Source organism: Salmo trutta, chromosome 38 (genome assembly GCF_901001165.1).
Source record: "Salmo trutta chromosome 38, fSalTru1.1, whole genome shotgun sequence".
NCBI lineage: Eukaryota > Metazoa > Chordata > Actinopteri > Salmoniformes > Salmonidae > Salmo > Salmo trutta.
In genome coordinates this window covers 13,186,575-13,203,507 of record NC_042994.1, presented here as the reverse complement: position 1 = coordinate 13,203,507, position 16,933 = coordinate 13,186,575, and the positions used below count along the sequence as shown (strand labels likewise).

Here is a 16,933-nt window from a genome sequence, read left to right as displayed (position 1 = left end):
GGCTGTTCTTTTTTAAACACATTGTCAACCTTTTACAGCCATGGCAATGGGGTTTTAACTGTGTGATACAGAAGAACACACAAAGACACAGAAAACAATATACATTTCTAAAAGGGGTCAAAGTGGAAAGAAGCATCCAGACGCTTTCTCCGATTGAGAACCTGGGGGGGGGGTAAATATACCTCTGGTGGGCAGAGCATTTGCAGATCCTGGCCCAGGGGTGTATTGCTTGTGGAGCAGTGTCTTTCTGGGGAGTGTTATGGATGGACAGTCCAGGGGCCTTTGCTACATTCAGGTTTGCAGAGGTCATGTCCGATTCATTACCCCCCCCCCCCCCCCCCCCCCCAGTCAGTGAATCGGTTGTAACAACCCACTGAGACCATTCTTGTTCTAGCCAGTAACTGACAGGCCTGGCATTTACAAGTCGGATGGGAAGACGAAGGCTTCTGCAGCACTTTCGGCATCGTCTTCCTCCTCTTCCTCTTCAGGAATGTTTTCAGGATCCCATGTAAAAATGTCAGAGTTATTGTCGTGTTCTGTGATGGATGAGGGGGATGATGGTTGTTTGGTCCCTTCCATCTCCCAAGGGCACATAGCATCACGCCGAGCCAGGGGCACGTTAGCTTTGGTCGCCTCTGCCCCCTGCGTGCTGCCGGCTGCAGGTTCTGCAGCGTCACCCTGTTCCATAGAGAATGCACCCTGGGTCTCTGTGACGTCTTGTCTGCCACTGGCAAGGATAATTTCCTCTTTCTCTGCAGACTTTTCTGGTTCATCAGTTTCCCATGGGCAAACGTCTGCTTGAACACTTTCTTGCTTTTTTATCTTCTCTGGTTCTATAGGATCCCTGGTCTCCCATGGACAAATGTCTGCCTTGGTGCTGTCCTGGCTTTTAGTATTTTCTGACTGTTCAGCTGGACCAGTTTCCCATACACAAACATCTGCCCGAACACTGTCTTGCTTTTTCATCTTTTCTGGTTCTTTGGGGACATCAGTTTCCCAAGGACAAATATTAACTCGAACACTGTCTCGTCTTTTCTCTTTTTGTGTTTCCTTGGAGATATCTGCTTTAGTACTGTCTTGTCTATTTGTCTTGTCAGTCTCTCCAGTTTCCCAAGGACAAACATCAACTTTGACACCATCTTTCTCCTCGGTCTTTTTTGGCTCCTCAGTTTCCCATGGACCAACGTCCATTTGAGTGCCTTCTCGTCTTCTTGTCTTGTCTGGCTCATCATTTGCCCCAGTTTCCCAAGGATAAACATCTGCCAGAACGCTGTCTTGTCTTTTAGTCTTTCCTGTTTCTATGGAGACAATAGCCGGAGTGCTGTCTTGCTGCTCTGTTTTCTCTGGTTTCTCAGTCTCCCAAGGACAAATATTTACTCGAATGCTGTCAGTCTTTTTTGGATCAGCTTGAGTTCTGCCTTGAGTTTCCCAAGGACAAACATTTGTACAAGGGCCGTCTTTTCCATCTGTCTTTTCTTGGTCTCCAATGTCCCATGGACAAATGTCTGTTTCTGCATCAGTGGTCTCCTGTGAAAATGATATTTTGGTGATCTTTATGGTTATGGGTGGCATTGGACTCTCCTCTTCCCAAGGACAAAGTACTGTCAAATCTTTCGGTGGGTCAGGGAATTCCCATGGACATGCTTTTGCTAAGGGGACACTTAGTTTTTCAGGGGCAGATTTAGCTTGCTCTGTGCTTTTTGTTTGTACATCTTGTTTCCCAATGCTTGGCGTGTCTGTTGATTCCCAAGGACAGACATTCTCCCGTACACCGTCTTGGGATTTTGGGGTCTCTTCAGATTCCCATGGACAGACATTGACATGTATTGTCTCCTGACATTTTGGTGGCGCATTACGTAATCCCTTGTCCTCCTGTGGATTAACATTTTCATAAATAATCGGCACCTTTACTTTTTCAGGGAAGGTATCCCCCACATCCCAATGGCAGACATCAACCCGTACACTCTTTTGGGGTTTCAGGCCGTGAGAAATCTGTGGGGTTTCATCAGTTTCCCAAGGACATACATCTGTTGGTTTCTTGTTCATACCCTCTGGTTTCTTCTCAGACTGGTTGGACGCTGAGGTAATTGGGATGGCGGAAACATCAGCTTCCCAAGGGCATACATCTCCCCGGACACTCTCCTGTCTTTTAAATACTTCTTCTGATTCCCAAGGACATACACTGACACGTGCAGGCGCCTTTGGATCCTCCTCTGGTTCCCCCACCTCCCATGGGCAGATGTCTGCTGTGGTGCTCTGTTGTCTCTGTGGGGCCTGCTGGGAGGAAGCAGGAACATCCCATGGGCAAATATCTGATTGGGAAACACTCAGAGCAGGCCTAATTTGGCTACCTCTTCTGTGAGTGGAAGGAGTCTTAGCTGTGCAATGTGCAGTGTTTTCCCTTGAGATGAACACGTTTTCATACATACTGTCCTTCTGCATGTCCTCTGAGTCCCAGGGATAGACAGTGGACTGTACAACCACTATTCTCCTAGGACTTCTTTCAGAGGAATCACTTGAGGACAGTCTGATTGCAGCTTGTTTCACGAGGACAGGTTTCACATCTCCTGTTGTCATACTTCTTTTTTGCTGTGTCCTCTTGTCTACGCTTGAAACACTACATTTCTTCTCCAAGTTTGAAACACTTTGCGATTTCGTTTCTGCGCTTGAAATGATTGGAGTTTTTAATTTTAATGCTGCGATGACGGCGATGGCAGCTACACTCCCCTGGCTTTTTCGTGATATTGAGTCCTGTTTCTTTACCGTATCTCCTGCTGTCTCCTTTTTTGATTTTTCCTTGACGCTTGCATCCACAGATCCTACGAAAGATTTCACAGAGAGCCATTTCTGGGTGGAAGTGCGGAAGGAGAAGACCCGCATGTCCTTTGCGGCCTTTGGGGACCCAGGTACACTAGTGGAGATGGGAGCCTGGGGTCTCGGCGACTCGCATTCTGCCTCTCCTCCTTGTGAATCCCCAGCAGGACTTTCTGCTGGGTTAGGAACAGGTAAATGGTCCCAGGGGCAAATATGTTTCAGTATTGGTGATGATATACTCTCTGGGCTCTGTGGTTCTTCCTCAGAGGGAGCAAAGGTAACGTGTGGCTGGTTCTTATTGGCAGGGCGTTCCTCCGCCAACTCCCAGGGACACACTTCGGCCTTGTCATAAGACTGGGATTGCACAAGGGCACTTGAGGTCTGGTCCTTGATAACGATATCCTGTTGGGACTGCCCTTGCTCGCCTGGGGTATTTCTTCCTACCCGGTAGGTATCTTCCAGACTGTGGGCTTTACTGGACGCTAAACTCAGTGACTTGTGTAGCTTGGTAGGTCCAGGAAGCAAGAGATTGTTATCGACTGTAAGGTTTTGGGCACTGGCCGACTTACAGACCAATGGTGCGATATCCAGCGAGTCTGTCTCAGAGCGCTGTGAGCATCTCTTAGCTAGATTCGCCCTTAACATGGTGTCGTGCAAGGAGGGGTCTTTATCGGTTACATAATCATAGTCACTTTGAGATTTACGCAGCACTGGTGAAGGCTGCTTTACTGGTTCATCTTTGTAATTTACGCTAAACGTATCTGGCGCTCTCTTACAGGACTCGGAGTGCGTAACATCCCTGCTGCCCAGGTTGACCTCTTTGCCATCACGGCTGCACTGTCGGCTCATGGACTCTGGGATCTCAGTGATACGCTTTATGATGGACCGGCCCAGCCCGCGCCGAGAGCTGCGCTTCTTCTGCAGGTGGGGGTTGTTTGCTGTCATCTTCTTGGTCTTGTGGACCTCCAATTGACCATACAATTTCTTCAGCTCATCCTGGTGCAGGTGAAAAGGAAGAGAGAAGGATAAAGGGAATTAGGGAGGGTATTGGTATGAGTGAGCAGAGGAAAAACCATAGGGAACAGTTAGTTGGGGAAGAGTTATTGTTAAGGACAAGGAGAGCAAGTTTAGGGAGAAGAGAAGGGGCAGGCGGAAACGAAAACACAGGTCAGGTCTATGCCAGGCCAAATATTGTGAAATACACACAGGGCTTTTTATGTGTAAGTTTATAATGAAAATTCAAATTGGTTTTAAATGAGTATAAAGTAATCCTACAAATGGTTATAGCAGTAATTCAATGTTTATAATTGTTTTATTTCACTAAAGTTTAAATTCTATTTAATAATTTCTCCCCGTCTTGGCCTAGACAGTGCCTGAATAGAAATGGTCACTTAGTAAGGGTCCAGGGCAGAAAGGGAGTTTACCCGAATGTCATCGGGGTCCAAGCTGTGGTCACTCCAAACTGCTGAGGTAAAACTGCTGTTGAGGTACGAGCCGGATCGCCGCAATTCCACCTCATCCTCATACACTTCCTCTGCAATCTCCTCTCTCCCCGCCCTCGACACATGGAGGAACTACAGAACACACACACAGAGTAGTTATTATGTGTCAGAGACAGATTTATACTTACATTGCTTGTGGAAGAAAATTGCCATGTACCTTGGGTATGAAGAGCAGGGCAAGTGTCACAGTGATAGTGACATGCGTATGGGTGAAGAACAGCAACAGCATCCAGTCAGGATGCAGAGAGGGCATGACAAACCTAAGGAAAATATAGAACAGGAAGACATGTTATATGTCCCTATACAATATGTGTTTCTCCTGGTGAATAAGCATGTTTTATCCAATGATGTATATAAACCCTGGATTGCAGATGCTATGTATTGGCCGATGAGAGGCTTTGAAGCCACCGGTCAGCCATATTGGCACTCCCCAGAAGAAGCAGTCCTCCATTGGAATTAAATGTTTCTCAAGGACAAAATTACATGAATTTAGGTATTTTTTGTTGTAGTGGGCACAGTAACAGAACTTTCAAAAAATGATACTTTAATTAAGGAACCTGTTATTTTTTTATTGTATTTTTTATGTTTAGCTCACATAATATAATGTAAAGTATGCATTGTGTCTGTAATAAAATAAAGGTATTGTACAAAAAACATGAATAAATACATTTCTACAGCTTTCAAAATATTTTTCACAATGGTGGGGGAGCGCCAAGATGGAGGTGCGGTGGCTTCTAAACAGCGCCCCCTGTCAGTGATCTAGTGTAGGCCTATATACTATAAATCATTGGCTTTATCCCGGTGTACTGCCTCTGTTAAGAGCCGAGTATCATGTACGCTGGTTACCGTAGCAGGTGGAACATGGAGGATAGCAGCAGCTCGTTGTGTATGGCGATACCTATGTAGCGAGGCTCGTGGAAGGCTGAGGGCACTGGCTTCACAGCACTGCACAGTAAACTGCCCCAGCACAGAAACATCAGCTCGGCTGAGTCAGACAAAGATACAGACATAACGTTTATACTCTTCTCATACACAAGTAGTGTCAGGCAGTAATGTGTTGTTTTGTCTGGGTTGTTGAGCTCAAAATCATGTTTGTAAATTGATTTTACCTCTGACCTCAATCAGGAATGTGATTTGTAGCCAGACAGAAAAAGCCAAATCGATAACAGTAACATTCACTGGATTTTTGGTTTTGGTCAATAGGTCTACACAAGAACGCCCGTGTGCTGGAGTTTCTCTTTTCAATATAGATTTTTTTTCTCTGTATCACCTGGAAAACACCAACAACCCTTTTTTTCAATTAGTGTTATCCACTCACCCACGGCCATCATGTAGTCCCAGCGGTCTAGGTCACAGAGGCTGAAGCCCTGACCATCCGACGTGGTCGATATGATCAGTAACGGAACGTTACGGTCACGGTTCTGTAGAACGCCCGCGGTCCACGCACACAGGAACCAGCTGACGGTCACAACCATGACTCCCAGCAACCTCAGCAGGTGTATGCTGGACATGTAGGGCACTCTCTGAGCTGTGCGCGACAGGAACACCTTGAGAACCCTGTATGTGTGGGAAGTCGACTTGATGTTACTCATTCCTCAGAGAGAAACATATACAGACACTTTTTGACACATTTTGAATTACATTACAGCATACAAACTGATCTGAGTTCAGAGAAAGAGCTCACAACATATTGATCGACCTGACTTTAGCGAGGGGATACACATGCGGTGATACTGATAATACGTGAAATGTAGTAGTGAGAGAGTACGGTAATACAGACCTATATATCTTCAGTGTTACCGTTCCATAGACTATGGCAAAGCCCAGAAGTCGCACCCAGCGAAGCAGGATGCATCGGAAGGTGCTGGGCTTGAAGTACAGGATGAAAACCTGAGTGGGAGAGAGGGGCGAGAGATAGAGAGAGGCATTAGCAGATGATCTATCACGCAAAATCACTCCCTGTGAGCTTAGTTTACCTTGTCTTTGTAGTTACAATAGGTAACAGGCTTTGTGGATAAAAATAATACCCAACCATAATTGATTAGAATGTGTTTAAATAGAACATTTCTACCTTCCTCAGAGGAGAGACACATTATGCACTTAGTAATCACAACTGTATACAACAGTACAGAACGTATACAGAAATGCGTAGTGTACAGGACTGTGTGTGTACATGAGTGGAATTGTATGTGTGCTCTGGGTCGGTGACCGCGGCAACAGTAGATCAAATGAGTGGAGGGCTAAAGGGGGTGGTGTGTGACCACCCCAGGTGATGCCCTACAGAGATGCGAGAGTCTGCCCCTCGGTTGCCCTTTTGTCTGAGCCAACGCTCCACAGTTACAGCAGACTGAAAGGAATTTCACCTTTGTGTCGGCCTTTTAGCGTCTGAATCCCCAATATGTGTTTCTTTAGTGCATATGTGATACCGTAGTAAAGCGGGAATACATCAAAGCTCCTCCGTTTTGAACGGAGGAAGGGAACACATTAATATGTGTATATCGCACATATGTAACTCTACCTTGTGTTCTAGCGAGCGAAGTAATATGATCAATGACCTACAAGGGCACCACATGCCCCTATCATTTACCATTGGCTTGAACGGTATACTTTGATCAATGGTTCAGGGTAGATACATGTGTGAGTGAGTTAATTGGGCTAATGAATCACACAAGTGATTGATAACCTATCGCCGGCCATCGAGTAATGCAGAGTTATGCAACGAATACATTGGCTGCGTCCCAAATGGCACCCTATTCCCTATATAGTGCACTACTTTTGACCAGGATCTTTACGGGTGCCATTTGGGACGCAAACCTTCCCCCTCCCCACCACCAATCTAAATACTCCATTACGATATAATCCCCAACCCAACGCAGTGATCTGAAAAGAGCGCTCTTATCTCCACACTCACTCACTCACTCATATATTCTCTCACTCACCGGGAAGTACAGGAGCAGAGAGCCAAACAGGATGGTCTCCAAAAGCAGGAGACCCGATGCCTGGATCCTCTATAGGGGGAGGTGAGATAGACAGAGTGAAGGGGGAGAGGTGAGATGGAGGGAGGGTAGAGAGGAGGGATGGATGTGGGGGAGAGGGAAGGTGAGGGGGAGAGATGGGGGAGGGAAGGGGTGAGGGAGGGCAGAGAAGAGGGAAGGTAGAGGTCGATGGAGAGAAGGATGCGGTTGATGAGGCGGAGAGAGGGAAGGGATGGATGAGGGAGAGAGATGTGGAAGGGGAGATTGAATGTGAGGGGAGGGGGAGAGAGAGGAATTGAGGAAACATGATTGGTTCAGTATGATGTGCTTATCTTACAGTGCTTTGATTTCCGATGTCTCTGTGGACCATCGCTGCTCCGTGTTTAACCATTTAACTCTACATGTGTTGATGTATGCAGAGACTAGGTCCGTGGAGCACTATCTTAGAGAGGAAGAATGGCCAGGGGGAGGTACAATTATACTAATGCCCCTGCTGTAATGAGCTGATACATGAAGATATACAGGTAACTGCCAAAATAAAGGAAACACTTGAGCAAATGAGGGATACACTACCGTTCAAAAATGTGGGGGTCACTTAGAAATGTCCTTGTTTTTGAAAGAAAAGCAAAATTGTCCATTAAAATAACATCAAATTGATCAGAAATACAGTGTCGACATTGTTAATGTTGTAAATTACTATTGTAGCTGGAAACGGCTGATTTTTAATGGAATATCTACATAGGCGTACAGAGGCCCATTATCAGCAACCATCACTCTTGTGTTCCAATGGCACGTTGTGTTAGCTAATCCAAGTTTAGCATTTTAAAAGGATAATTGATCATTAGAAAACCCTTTTGCAATTATGTTAGCACTGAAGATCTCGTACAACGCTGTGTACTACTCCCTTTACAGAACAGCGCAAACTGTCACTATCCAGAATAGAAAGAGGAGTGGGAAGCCCCGGTGCACAACTGAGCAAGAGGACAAGTACATTAGAGTGTCTAGTTTGATAAATAGATGCCTCACAAGTCCTCAACTGGCAGCTTCATTAAATAGTACCCGCAAAACACCAGTCTCAACTTCAACAATGAAGAGGCGACTCCGGGATGTTGGCCTTTTAGGCAGAGTTCCTCTGTCCAGTGTCTGTGTTCTTTTGCCCATCTTTTTTTTCTTCAATTTTTCAAAAAATAAATTTCACCGCTTTTTTCTCCCCAATTTCGTGGTATCCAATTGGTAGTAGTTACAGTCTTGTCTCATCGCTGCAACTCCCGTACAGACTTGGGAGAGGCGAAGGTCGAGAGCCATGCGTCCTCCGAAACACAACCCAATCAGAGCCCAGAGTTAGGTATTTCCACATTTCTTATCTAGAGTGACAACGACTATGATGAGTAATGACAGAAGACGTCAAGATGACTAGATTAGCTATGATAGAGCCACAGAGCAGAGTTTCAGCATATGCTATATACAAGGAAGCAATATTCTAGCACTGACAGTGTTTCAAAAGAATGAGGGAACAACTTAATTGTTACTTTTAGCAGAGCTTCATATCAATTTCCTTCAAATTATAGACTAAAGTAGCACTGCGAATTAACGTTGAAACTTGAAGATTAGTGAGAACTTCATAATGAAACCAAACAGTTAACCATCAATGATGGCTTGTTGTAGAAGTTTCCCCTAACCACAGATCTAGAATCATATTGCTCTACCATTAACCTTAACTGTTAGAGGAGTTACTCCAGAGGTGTATTCATTAGGCACCACACGGAAGAAAACATAATGCAACAGGGACTACCTTAATTGTCCAACAAGCAGCACTCATTTAAATGTTCCGTTGCAATACATTTTGCTACAGTGTACCCTAATGAATATGACCCTCTCACCCACTAGAACTCACTCACCCTGCTGCATCTGAACTGGTAGGCCACCAGCATGCTGATGAACACCAGCAGCATGAAGAAGCCCTGGACGGCCAGCACCCCGGCTCTGAGGAACCAGTCCTCCTCTACCCAACAGGGGGTGCCGTCCTCGCAGCGCCTGCAGCCCGGCCAACAAGGGAGACAGATGGGCAGGGCCGGGTAACACACGCCACCCCCCTCCCCACCACTGCTGTTCAGGGCACCACCTTCTGTATTAGACACGCATGGGGATAGAAACAAAGACAGCTGGACAGTGAAGACAATAAATCTTTAAGTATTGTCTTAGAGCTGTTTTTGGCTTACAAGTCAAAAGATTACATCACCTTGACCAGGGTCTTATATAAAGGAAAGTTATTAGACAAACATTGAATAGAAATGTTCTTGATTATTTGAATGCATCCCAAATGGCACCCTTTTCCCTACATGGTGCACTACCCTGTGGACTCTGGTCAAAAGAAGTGTACTATAAAGGGAATAGGGTTCCATTTGGGATGCAGCCTGTGTGTCTTCTTTACCGTCCATTGGGGGGCTGTAGTATCCCTCTTTGCAGCGACAGCAGTACTGGCCCAATCTGAATCCTTGGCCTGTGATTGGCTCACACTGGAAGGTAGTTAAAGCAGTGGGGATTAAAGTTCACATCACAGTACAAGGACAGGGGTAGTTTGGGTTTTGATCATTCAATGTCCCTGATTGGCTGGAACCTGATTGGCTAGAAGGAGTCTACGCACATGATTACCAAGGATGAATAGGGTCTGTGAGCTCTCGAGTTTGACATGTCTGTATTAGGAGGACTTTATCATTATTGCAATATCCCCACTCCACACCTGAAAGGGTAGCTCCTAGAGGAATAAAAAACAATTAAATGCAAGTAATACTTTTTCGTCGACATATCTGCATCCATTGCAATGTTTCCATCTGTAAACAGCTGTGGACGTCAGAAAAACCAATGCAACCAAGACATCATTATCTGCTGCTGCTGTAATATCAGCATTTCTGTGTGAAAATGGCCAAAAAAACAATGTTCTCTTGTTATGATAAAAAGGGCTATGTGGGTATGAATTATTACAGTTAGGTGACTGTATTTGCCTATGCCTGATTGGACTGACGTGCTTGGCCGTTCTTGAGTTAATGGAGATGGAGTGTGTTCCACATGTTCTCTCAGCCAGCCTGGTGTTAGTTTCTCCACCATGATGGTTCCCAGCACAGCAGCACTCAGTCAAGGAAACACCCATTTGGACGCTCGCCTCTCGCCTGCGTGTTAATCTAAGTTAAAACCTAAATGGATATGTAATGCCTCGCCCAAGAGCATTATCCCTTTTCTACCAGTGAAATCCCATATGCGCGCACACACACACACACACACACACACACACACACACACACACACACACACACACACACACACACACACACACACACACACACACACACACACACACACACACACACACACACGCCCACCCTCAAGTACATGTGCAATCCCACATCAGGTATTGACAGATCTAATGGCTTGCGTAAAGTAGCAACGGTCATCAAAATGGTTAAAAGGTTTTAAAACTAGTATAATAAATGCAACCGTCAGACAATGGATGAAGATACCCCAAACGTTTTGAGTTTGTATAATCCGTGAGATATTGACTGAATTAGAGTTCAGGGATTTTGGTGGGAATTCAGGTATTCCATTTTATTGTGAAATTTCACTTTTCTTTCTTAGAATGCACTCATATACATTTACTTATTGTATCAGGTCTTTTTAAAATTAGATGTACCTCATTTGCATAAATACACCAGACGTATTTGCAGATATGAATAAATTAACACAACCACCAGACACCTGCACTGTCTAGATCGCCTCATTAATTACTCTTGTTGTCACGTTCTCTTGCATAATTCAACAAGTGTGATAATAGCAGGATACCCTTAGATTAAAAATAAACACGCTTGCCTCTAGATTACACCTACAGTATCTAAACATACTTTACATTGTTTGCGAGATCAGACATAATATCACTATAATTCGAGTCTTCATTTTCTGAAGTTGGTTTCACTTCAGCGCATCTAATTTGTAAACATTTCAACTGTATTAAATTATTGCTTTTTTCAATTTCACAAAAAAAATGAACACCCATCAAAATAAAGTCATTTTTCTTCTATTTCTTGTGATGTGAGCGTTGAGGCGGTGTGTTAAATCCCTGACGAAGCTTTAGCGTTCGTATAGATTCAACAGAAAGACAATATATCCCATTGAGCCATTCACAGCCATTGCCGGGGTGTGTTTGACAGGTCATGACAAACATTTCCACGGTCGTAACGTTAACGGGGGAAAAAACGACAGGCACAAGCAAGAGTATGAAAGAGTCGGAGGATTCAAATGAAAGGTATCGATCCAGCGAGAATGAAGTGACAAGTGAATTTTGCACCCCTCAAACACAGGAAATAGATGGGTGAAAAAGACAAATCCTCAGGTGGGTGGGGTAAACGCGTTTCTACTTAAAGGGTTAAATATTTGTTTGTGCCATGGATTGAACTGAACTCCGGCATGAAGGCAATTTAATTCTCAGATGGAGATGGCATACAGAGTAAGTCATTAAGAAGTCAGCCGGTTGGTAAACATAGCATGGACCTGCACTTTAAAGCCTCATGATGTACATATCAAGCTCACTCCAGAGGCGTATTTGCTCTACGGCTTGACTCTTACTGAGTGTCTATCTAATATGGTTCATTGTGTGTTTTCCTTTATTGCGTTATGTCATTTTGATTGAGAGAGGTGGGGTTTTTTGTTAGGTGGCTGTTATATGGATTTACAATTGAGTTGGTGAGTAATTTGTATGTAACACACATACACACACACACACACACAAGTGAAAGTGAAAGACACATCTGTTTGCCTTTTGAAAAAACCTGATAAAGGTATCAAATCACTTGATTTAAGTGTAGCTAGATCATATAGTTTAAATACAGTATTACATATATATTTTTTTATTGGTTTTAATGCAAGTCATCTCTTCCCCTTTTAAAAGAGGCCTTAGCCCGGAATTAAACATGAATCAATTAACTCCTTTTGTAGGAAATTAAATAATCTCTTATAAAACATCCCATTCTACCTGGAAATCAATCTCTCTCTTGTTCCACCTCTGACCTGTCTCTGGATGTTCCATGAGAGGACAGGATGAGACTAGAGAGGGGATGATGCTGATGAGATTGGGATATGGGTGTGCTCCTGCCTTGTTTCTGTCTGTCAGATGAGTGATGGGTGCATGGGGATTGGGGGAAGGATGTTGTTCATGGCTGGATTATCATCTTAATCCTGCAGATCATCCCTCCGCCACCCAGCACAGCTATCTTTAAACAGAAGGGCGGGATGAGAGGGAGAGGATTGTGTCGGAAAGGACAGATGATGATCAAACAAGAGAAGGGGAATCAATTGGGGGTGAAGGTAAAGGAGGAGCAGAGGAGGACAAATATGAATGGATAAGGGGTTGAGTGGAGGATAAAAATGTAAATGATGGAACACGTGAAGGATGGCGAGAGAGTAAAGCTATTTAAAGCGGTTAGGGTTGAGTAATGTATTTATATTAATCATATGATGTAACAATACCCGCTACTACTACTTAAATACTGCCTATGTGGTGACTTACAAAAGTATATAGGTTAGGGTTTGGAGTATTGTAGCCGATTCAACTCAACTCCACCATTTACGATGGAGTTGCGGGCGACTAGTGTGGACGGCTCAAAAACTGCAGATTTTAGCCCCCAAAGAATAGCCGCAATTGCACACGACATTGTTCTGTGTAATTGCGGGCTATTCTTTGGGTGATTTAATCAGTAGTTTTGAATCAAATCAAATAAACATTTCATGTGACGTCGGAGCTCCAGTACCCTCAACTCCAATGTAAATCGTGGAGTTGAGTTTAGTCAGTTAGGTTTTTTTTTGCAGTCTCTTGTGACAGAGTAGCTGGCCAGCCCACTCAAGATTTGGTTCTAGGAGATTTAGGGCTCAATTCAATCAGATCCGCTTTAGCAGACATCCGCATAGCGGTTGTTTTGGCATTGTTGGAGGTGGACGTGCATTAGAGCGGTCAAATCCACAAGTGGCTCCTGGCATTATATTTAAAGCAGACATTGCCATTGGGTGCATGGAGTTGCATTAAGATATTTCCAGCCTTGTTTACAAGTTCCAACACTGGGAATGTGAGATCTACACCTCGATTAGGCTGACAGAAATCCTCATTATTTTGTTGAATGACTTTCAATTTGAGCGTAATTATGTATATGTAGCCTACACTTTCTCGTTCTGAGCTTCTAACGTAGGGGTTTCACCAACAACGAATTCAGCACGAGAACTTGTGCCCCCATTCATTTTCAACGAGGGCATGCGGAGAAATGTGCGGGGGATTGTGAGAAGGTGAGCGGCGAGAACCCTGCTAGCAGAGCAGTAGAAAAAGTTGAGCTCTGCTCTACTTTATATAAACTTCAGTCAAAGCGAAGCGTTGGACGAAAGCATTGTCAAGAGAAGGCGTTGCCTTTGGTCAAACTCCACTGTAATGCGAATGGGATGGGTGTGGCTTCGTGACAATGATCAAGAGCAGCGGCTCACCGATTTGACAGCTCCAACGCTATCACCGGATAATGCTTGATCTGATTAAATCTAGGCCTTGGTCAGAGATAAGAGGTTCTGAAACTCTTAAACAACAATTTGGGGTTCAATGACTATTTTTCCAGGGCTTAAATGTTTTGAGAATCTCTTTACCTCCATGGTGGTGCGGTTGCACTGGTGTGTGTTGGCAAACCAAGCGTCCCCCGTGTCACACTGGTTCACATCAAAGCCCTGTACGTTTACATCCACACGGATTACACCCCTGGCACAAGAGCGCACACACACACAAAGAGACACATCCATTTCAGTAAAGGAGACTATCCTGGAAACTAACTGGACACAAACAAATAGCAAATATCAACATAAACAACAGGACCTTTTATGGGAACAAATATATTATTATTGTAATTGAATCATCCATATTCAACTCTATCGCCTGAAGCTTGACATTTTCTCTAGATCAACTTCTTTGGCCTTTAAAAGTGCCTTACTTAGAAATGTCAGACGGTATACGGCAATGGGTAATTCAATCATATCTGCTATTTCAAATGCTTATCAAAGTATCTCCAGTGTGGCTCTCTGGTTACTACTATAGGCCCTACTATTGATGGGGCCAGATATTTTTAGAGCCAGGCATTAAACGTGAATTATAGCCTACTGGGGGCAGGAGTAGTGGGTTGGGGCCATCGTAGTCCTTGATGATGGTACTAAACCCATCTACCTCAAATGATGTCATCAGTATGAGACACAGAGAGAGAGACATGGGTTTGTCCAAATGGCAGCCTATTCCCTATGTAGTGTGCTACTTTTGACCAGGGCCCTCACCCAACTCGCCCTGGTCAAAAGTATATAAGCAATGGAGTGTCATTTTAGATGCAGCCAGGGTCCTAACTGACCTGAACTCAGGGCTGAGGTCGGGTTTCAGGCCGTAGAAGGAAGTGGATAGGGTGAGCAGCCAGCCCGGCAGGAACCGGCCGTCCTTACACTCTAGGAATGGCCCATTGGCCCAGCGCACCCCGCTGCGATTGGTCACGTAGCTATCGCTCTGCCCCCATTTGGGCGTGTCCAGGGTGCTGAGGTCATTGAGGAGGACTCTTTTAGATAGGGCTGAGGTGGGCTGGTTTGAGGAGGCGGGAAACTTGAAACTGCTGAACCAGGTGTCGTCGGGTGCGGGGGCCGGGAGGTGCAGACTTTCCCATTGGCTAGAGAGGTCCTGGAGGAGGATGTTCTGGTACGTGGGGGGGGCAGGGTTCCGGGAGGCGCGGAGCACGAGCTGGGGGGCGGTGGAGGCTGGGTCGGCATCAAAGGTGAGGAGGGCCTGCCGGATGAGGGGGTCGGCCTCCAGAAGGGCGCGCACCATGGCGTGGTACCACTCCATGTCCTCTCGCACACTGCTCTCCCGCAGGTCGCTGGCCTGGAAGATCATGTTGAGGAAGTTGGCCATGTTGGCCAGGGCGTCCATGGACTGTCGGAGGGGGCCATAGAACCCCCGCGGCAGGGGGCCGTTCTGACCCATGAGACTGTACGCCCGGTCGCACTCCACTATCTCCAAAACGGAGTAGTCTCCGCTGTAGAGAAAGACCTCTGCCGGTGTCCAGTCCTCCTCTGGGGCTTCCGAGGGGGTCGTGACAGACCCTGAGGGATCGGGGCTGTAGGGGGTGCCTGACTCCCCTGTAGCGCTCACAACGGATGACGTTGGGTCCTCTGACTCGGCTGTAGTCCCCAATTCAGAAACTATGCTAACCTGTGCTGAAAGGAGGGGCGTGAGCAGCAACAGGAGGAGCCAAACAGGGCCCATTCTCAAATCCACTCCCGTTGGGGGGGCCATATACTAATACCCCCCTCTTTTATAATCTGTAGTTTTGACCTTTTTCAAAATCCTCAAATAAATTTCACATTTTGGCCAAGGCTTGAAAAGCCTCATAAGCCTCTTCTCTCATCTCTCTTTACGTCTCTTCTCCTTCTCTCCAGTTGTAGTCATACAGGCAGAGGTGCTCCAGCAGGTGTCTGCTGTAACGACAAGGGGAAGTCGATCATCTGTAGCACTGTCTCAGACACACAACACACCGTGCTCATTTGTGCCTCATAATCACACACTCCTCACACACACACATACACACGGATAAAAATCATACTCTCTACCTCCGATGGGAACTGGGGGAATCCACCTTGTGTTCCTGGTTAATCCTGCATGTCGGTGGGAGGGAGAAGGAATTGTTGTGAAAATCCAGTGGCGTTCCCGCTCAATCCCACTACCATTCCCATCATGTCCGCAGTCAATCTGCCTGTCACTCCCATGTTTGTATTCCCGTTTCCCGACGACGAGTTCCCTGTGAGAGCAGCAGCAGAGCAACGAGAGACAAAACCAACCGAGATTAGAGAGAGAGAGGTGCGCCACACTCCCAGCCCAAAACAAGTGCTAGCGTGTGTGACAGGAGGAGGCAGAGAGGGAGGAGGGGAGGGAGGGAGGGAACAGCCCAAAATTGAGGGTCTGAGGCAAGGTGGGGGGAGAGAGAGAGAGCAGGTATAGTAGTGTGTGGAAGGGGAAAGAAAAAGAGCGGCTTTCCTCTGTTCTCTCTCTTCTGCGCTCCTCCTTCTGTCTGCCTGTTACATTCTTGCTCGCTCCACAGTTCCTCTGTAAAGCATCTCTCGCTCTCACTGTCCACTCTCTCTCTCTCTCTCTCTCTCTCTCTCTGACTGACAGTGATTACCCCTGCTCCTCAACCTCTACCCCCTCTCTCTCTCTGCCCCTACCTCTCTCTCTTTCTGTGATTCCCCCTCAGTATGCTGCTGGAGATACTAATGTAACTGTTGTGCCTGTGGAGTGATGAGAGTGCACATCTGTTGGCGGCAGGGACTGCTGTGTATGTCTGTGTGTGTCTTTGTGTGTTTTAGTGTGTGTGTGTGTCTGCAGCGCAAAGAGGAGAGAGGATGATGCAGGATGAGGGTTAATCCGCCTGTATTTGGGCATCCATCAAAATCGTGCGCTCAATTTATTAACCCCTGGCGTTCCAGCGGGGTCAGCCAGGAGAGTGGATGAGGGACCAGGCTGCTCTTTGATCATCCAGGAATATGTACACAGTGACACACACTGTTAGGGAAGTCAGGGATGCTATAGGTATGAGGATG

The 16,933-nt window shown here is 45.8% G+C and overlaps 1 protein-coding gene across 4 annotated transcripts; it reads right to left on the bottom strand.

Annotated features, from left to right (window-relative positions):
- Positions 1-344: 344 nt before the first annotated feature.
- On the bottom strand, positions 345-16,475 carry gpr179 (G protein-coupled receptor 179). Of its 4 annotated transcripts, none has more exons than XM_029738523.1 (12): positions 15,947-16,475; positions 14,701-15,814; positions 13,958-14,066; positions 9,723-9,807; positions 9,190-9,416; positions 7,256-7,324; positions 6,097-6,206; positions 5,635-5,873; positions 5,163-5,301; positions 4,474-4,576; positions 4,239-4,388; positions 345-3,810 (listed from the first exon to the last, which is right to left on the bottom strand). In XM_029738523.1, exons 2-12 carry the CDS (start codon positions 15,630-15,632, stop codon positions 418-420), a joined length of 5,556 nt encoding a protein of 1,851 aa, XP_029594383.1. In that variant the 5' UTR covers positions 15,633-15,814; positions 15,947-16,475; the 3' UTR covers positions 345-417. The 4 variants fall into 4 exon arrangements, with proteins under 4 accessions (XP_029594383.1, XP_029594384.1, XP_029594385.1 ...); XM_029738524.1 differs by having other exon boundaries at positions 14,701-15,811; XM_029738525.1 differs by lacking the exons at positions 345-3,810; positions 5,163-5,301 and having other exon boundaries at positions 4,297-4,388.
- Between the last annotated feature and the right edge of the window lie 458 nt (positions 16,476-16,933).

Coding starts and splice junctions, on each gene's coding strand:
- gpr179 (XM_029738523.1), bottom strand. CDS start 15,632: ATGGCCCCCCCAACGGGAGTGGATTTGAGAATGGGCCCTGTTTGGCTC. Junction 14,067..14,700: donor GACCTCAGCCCTGAGTTCAG/GTCAGTTAGGAC, acceptor CTCTTGTGCCAG/GGGTGTAATCCGTGTGGATG. Junction 6,207..7,255: donor CTCTGCTCCTGTACTTCCCG/GTGAGTGAGAGA, acceptor TCTCCCACTCAG/GTTTTCATCCTGTACTTCAA.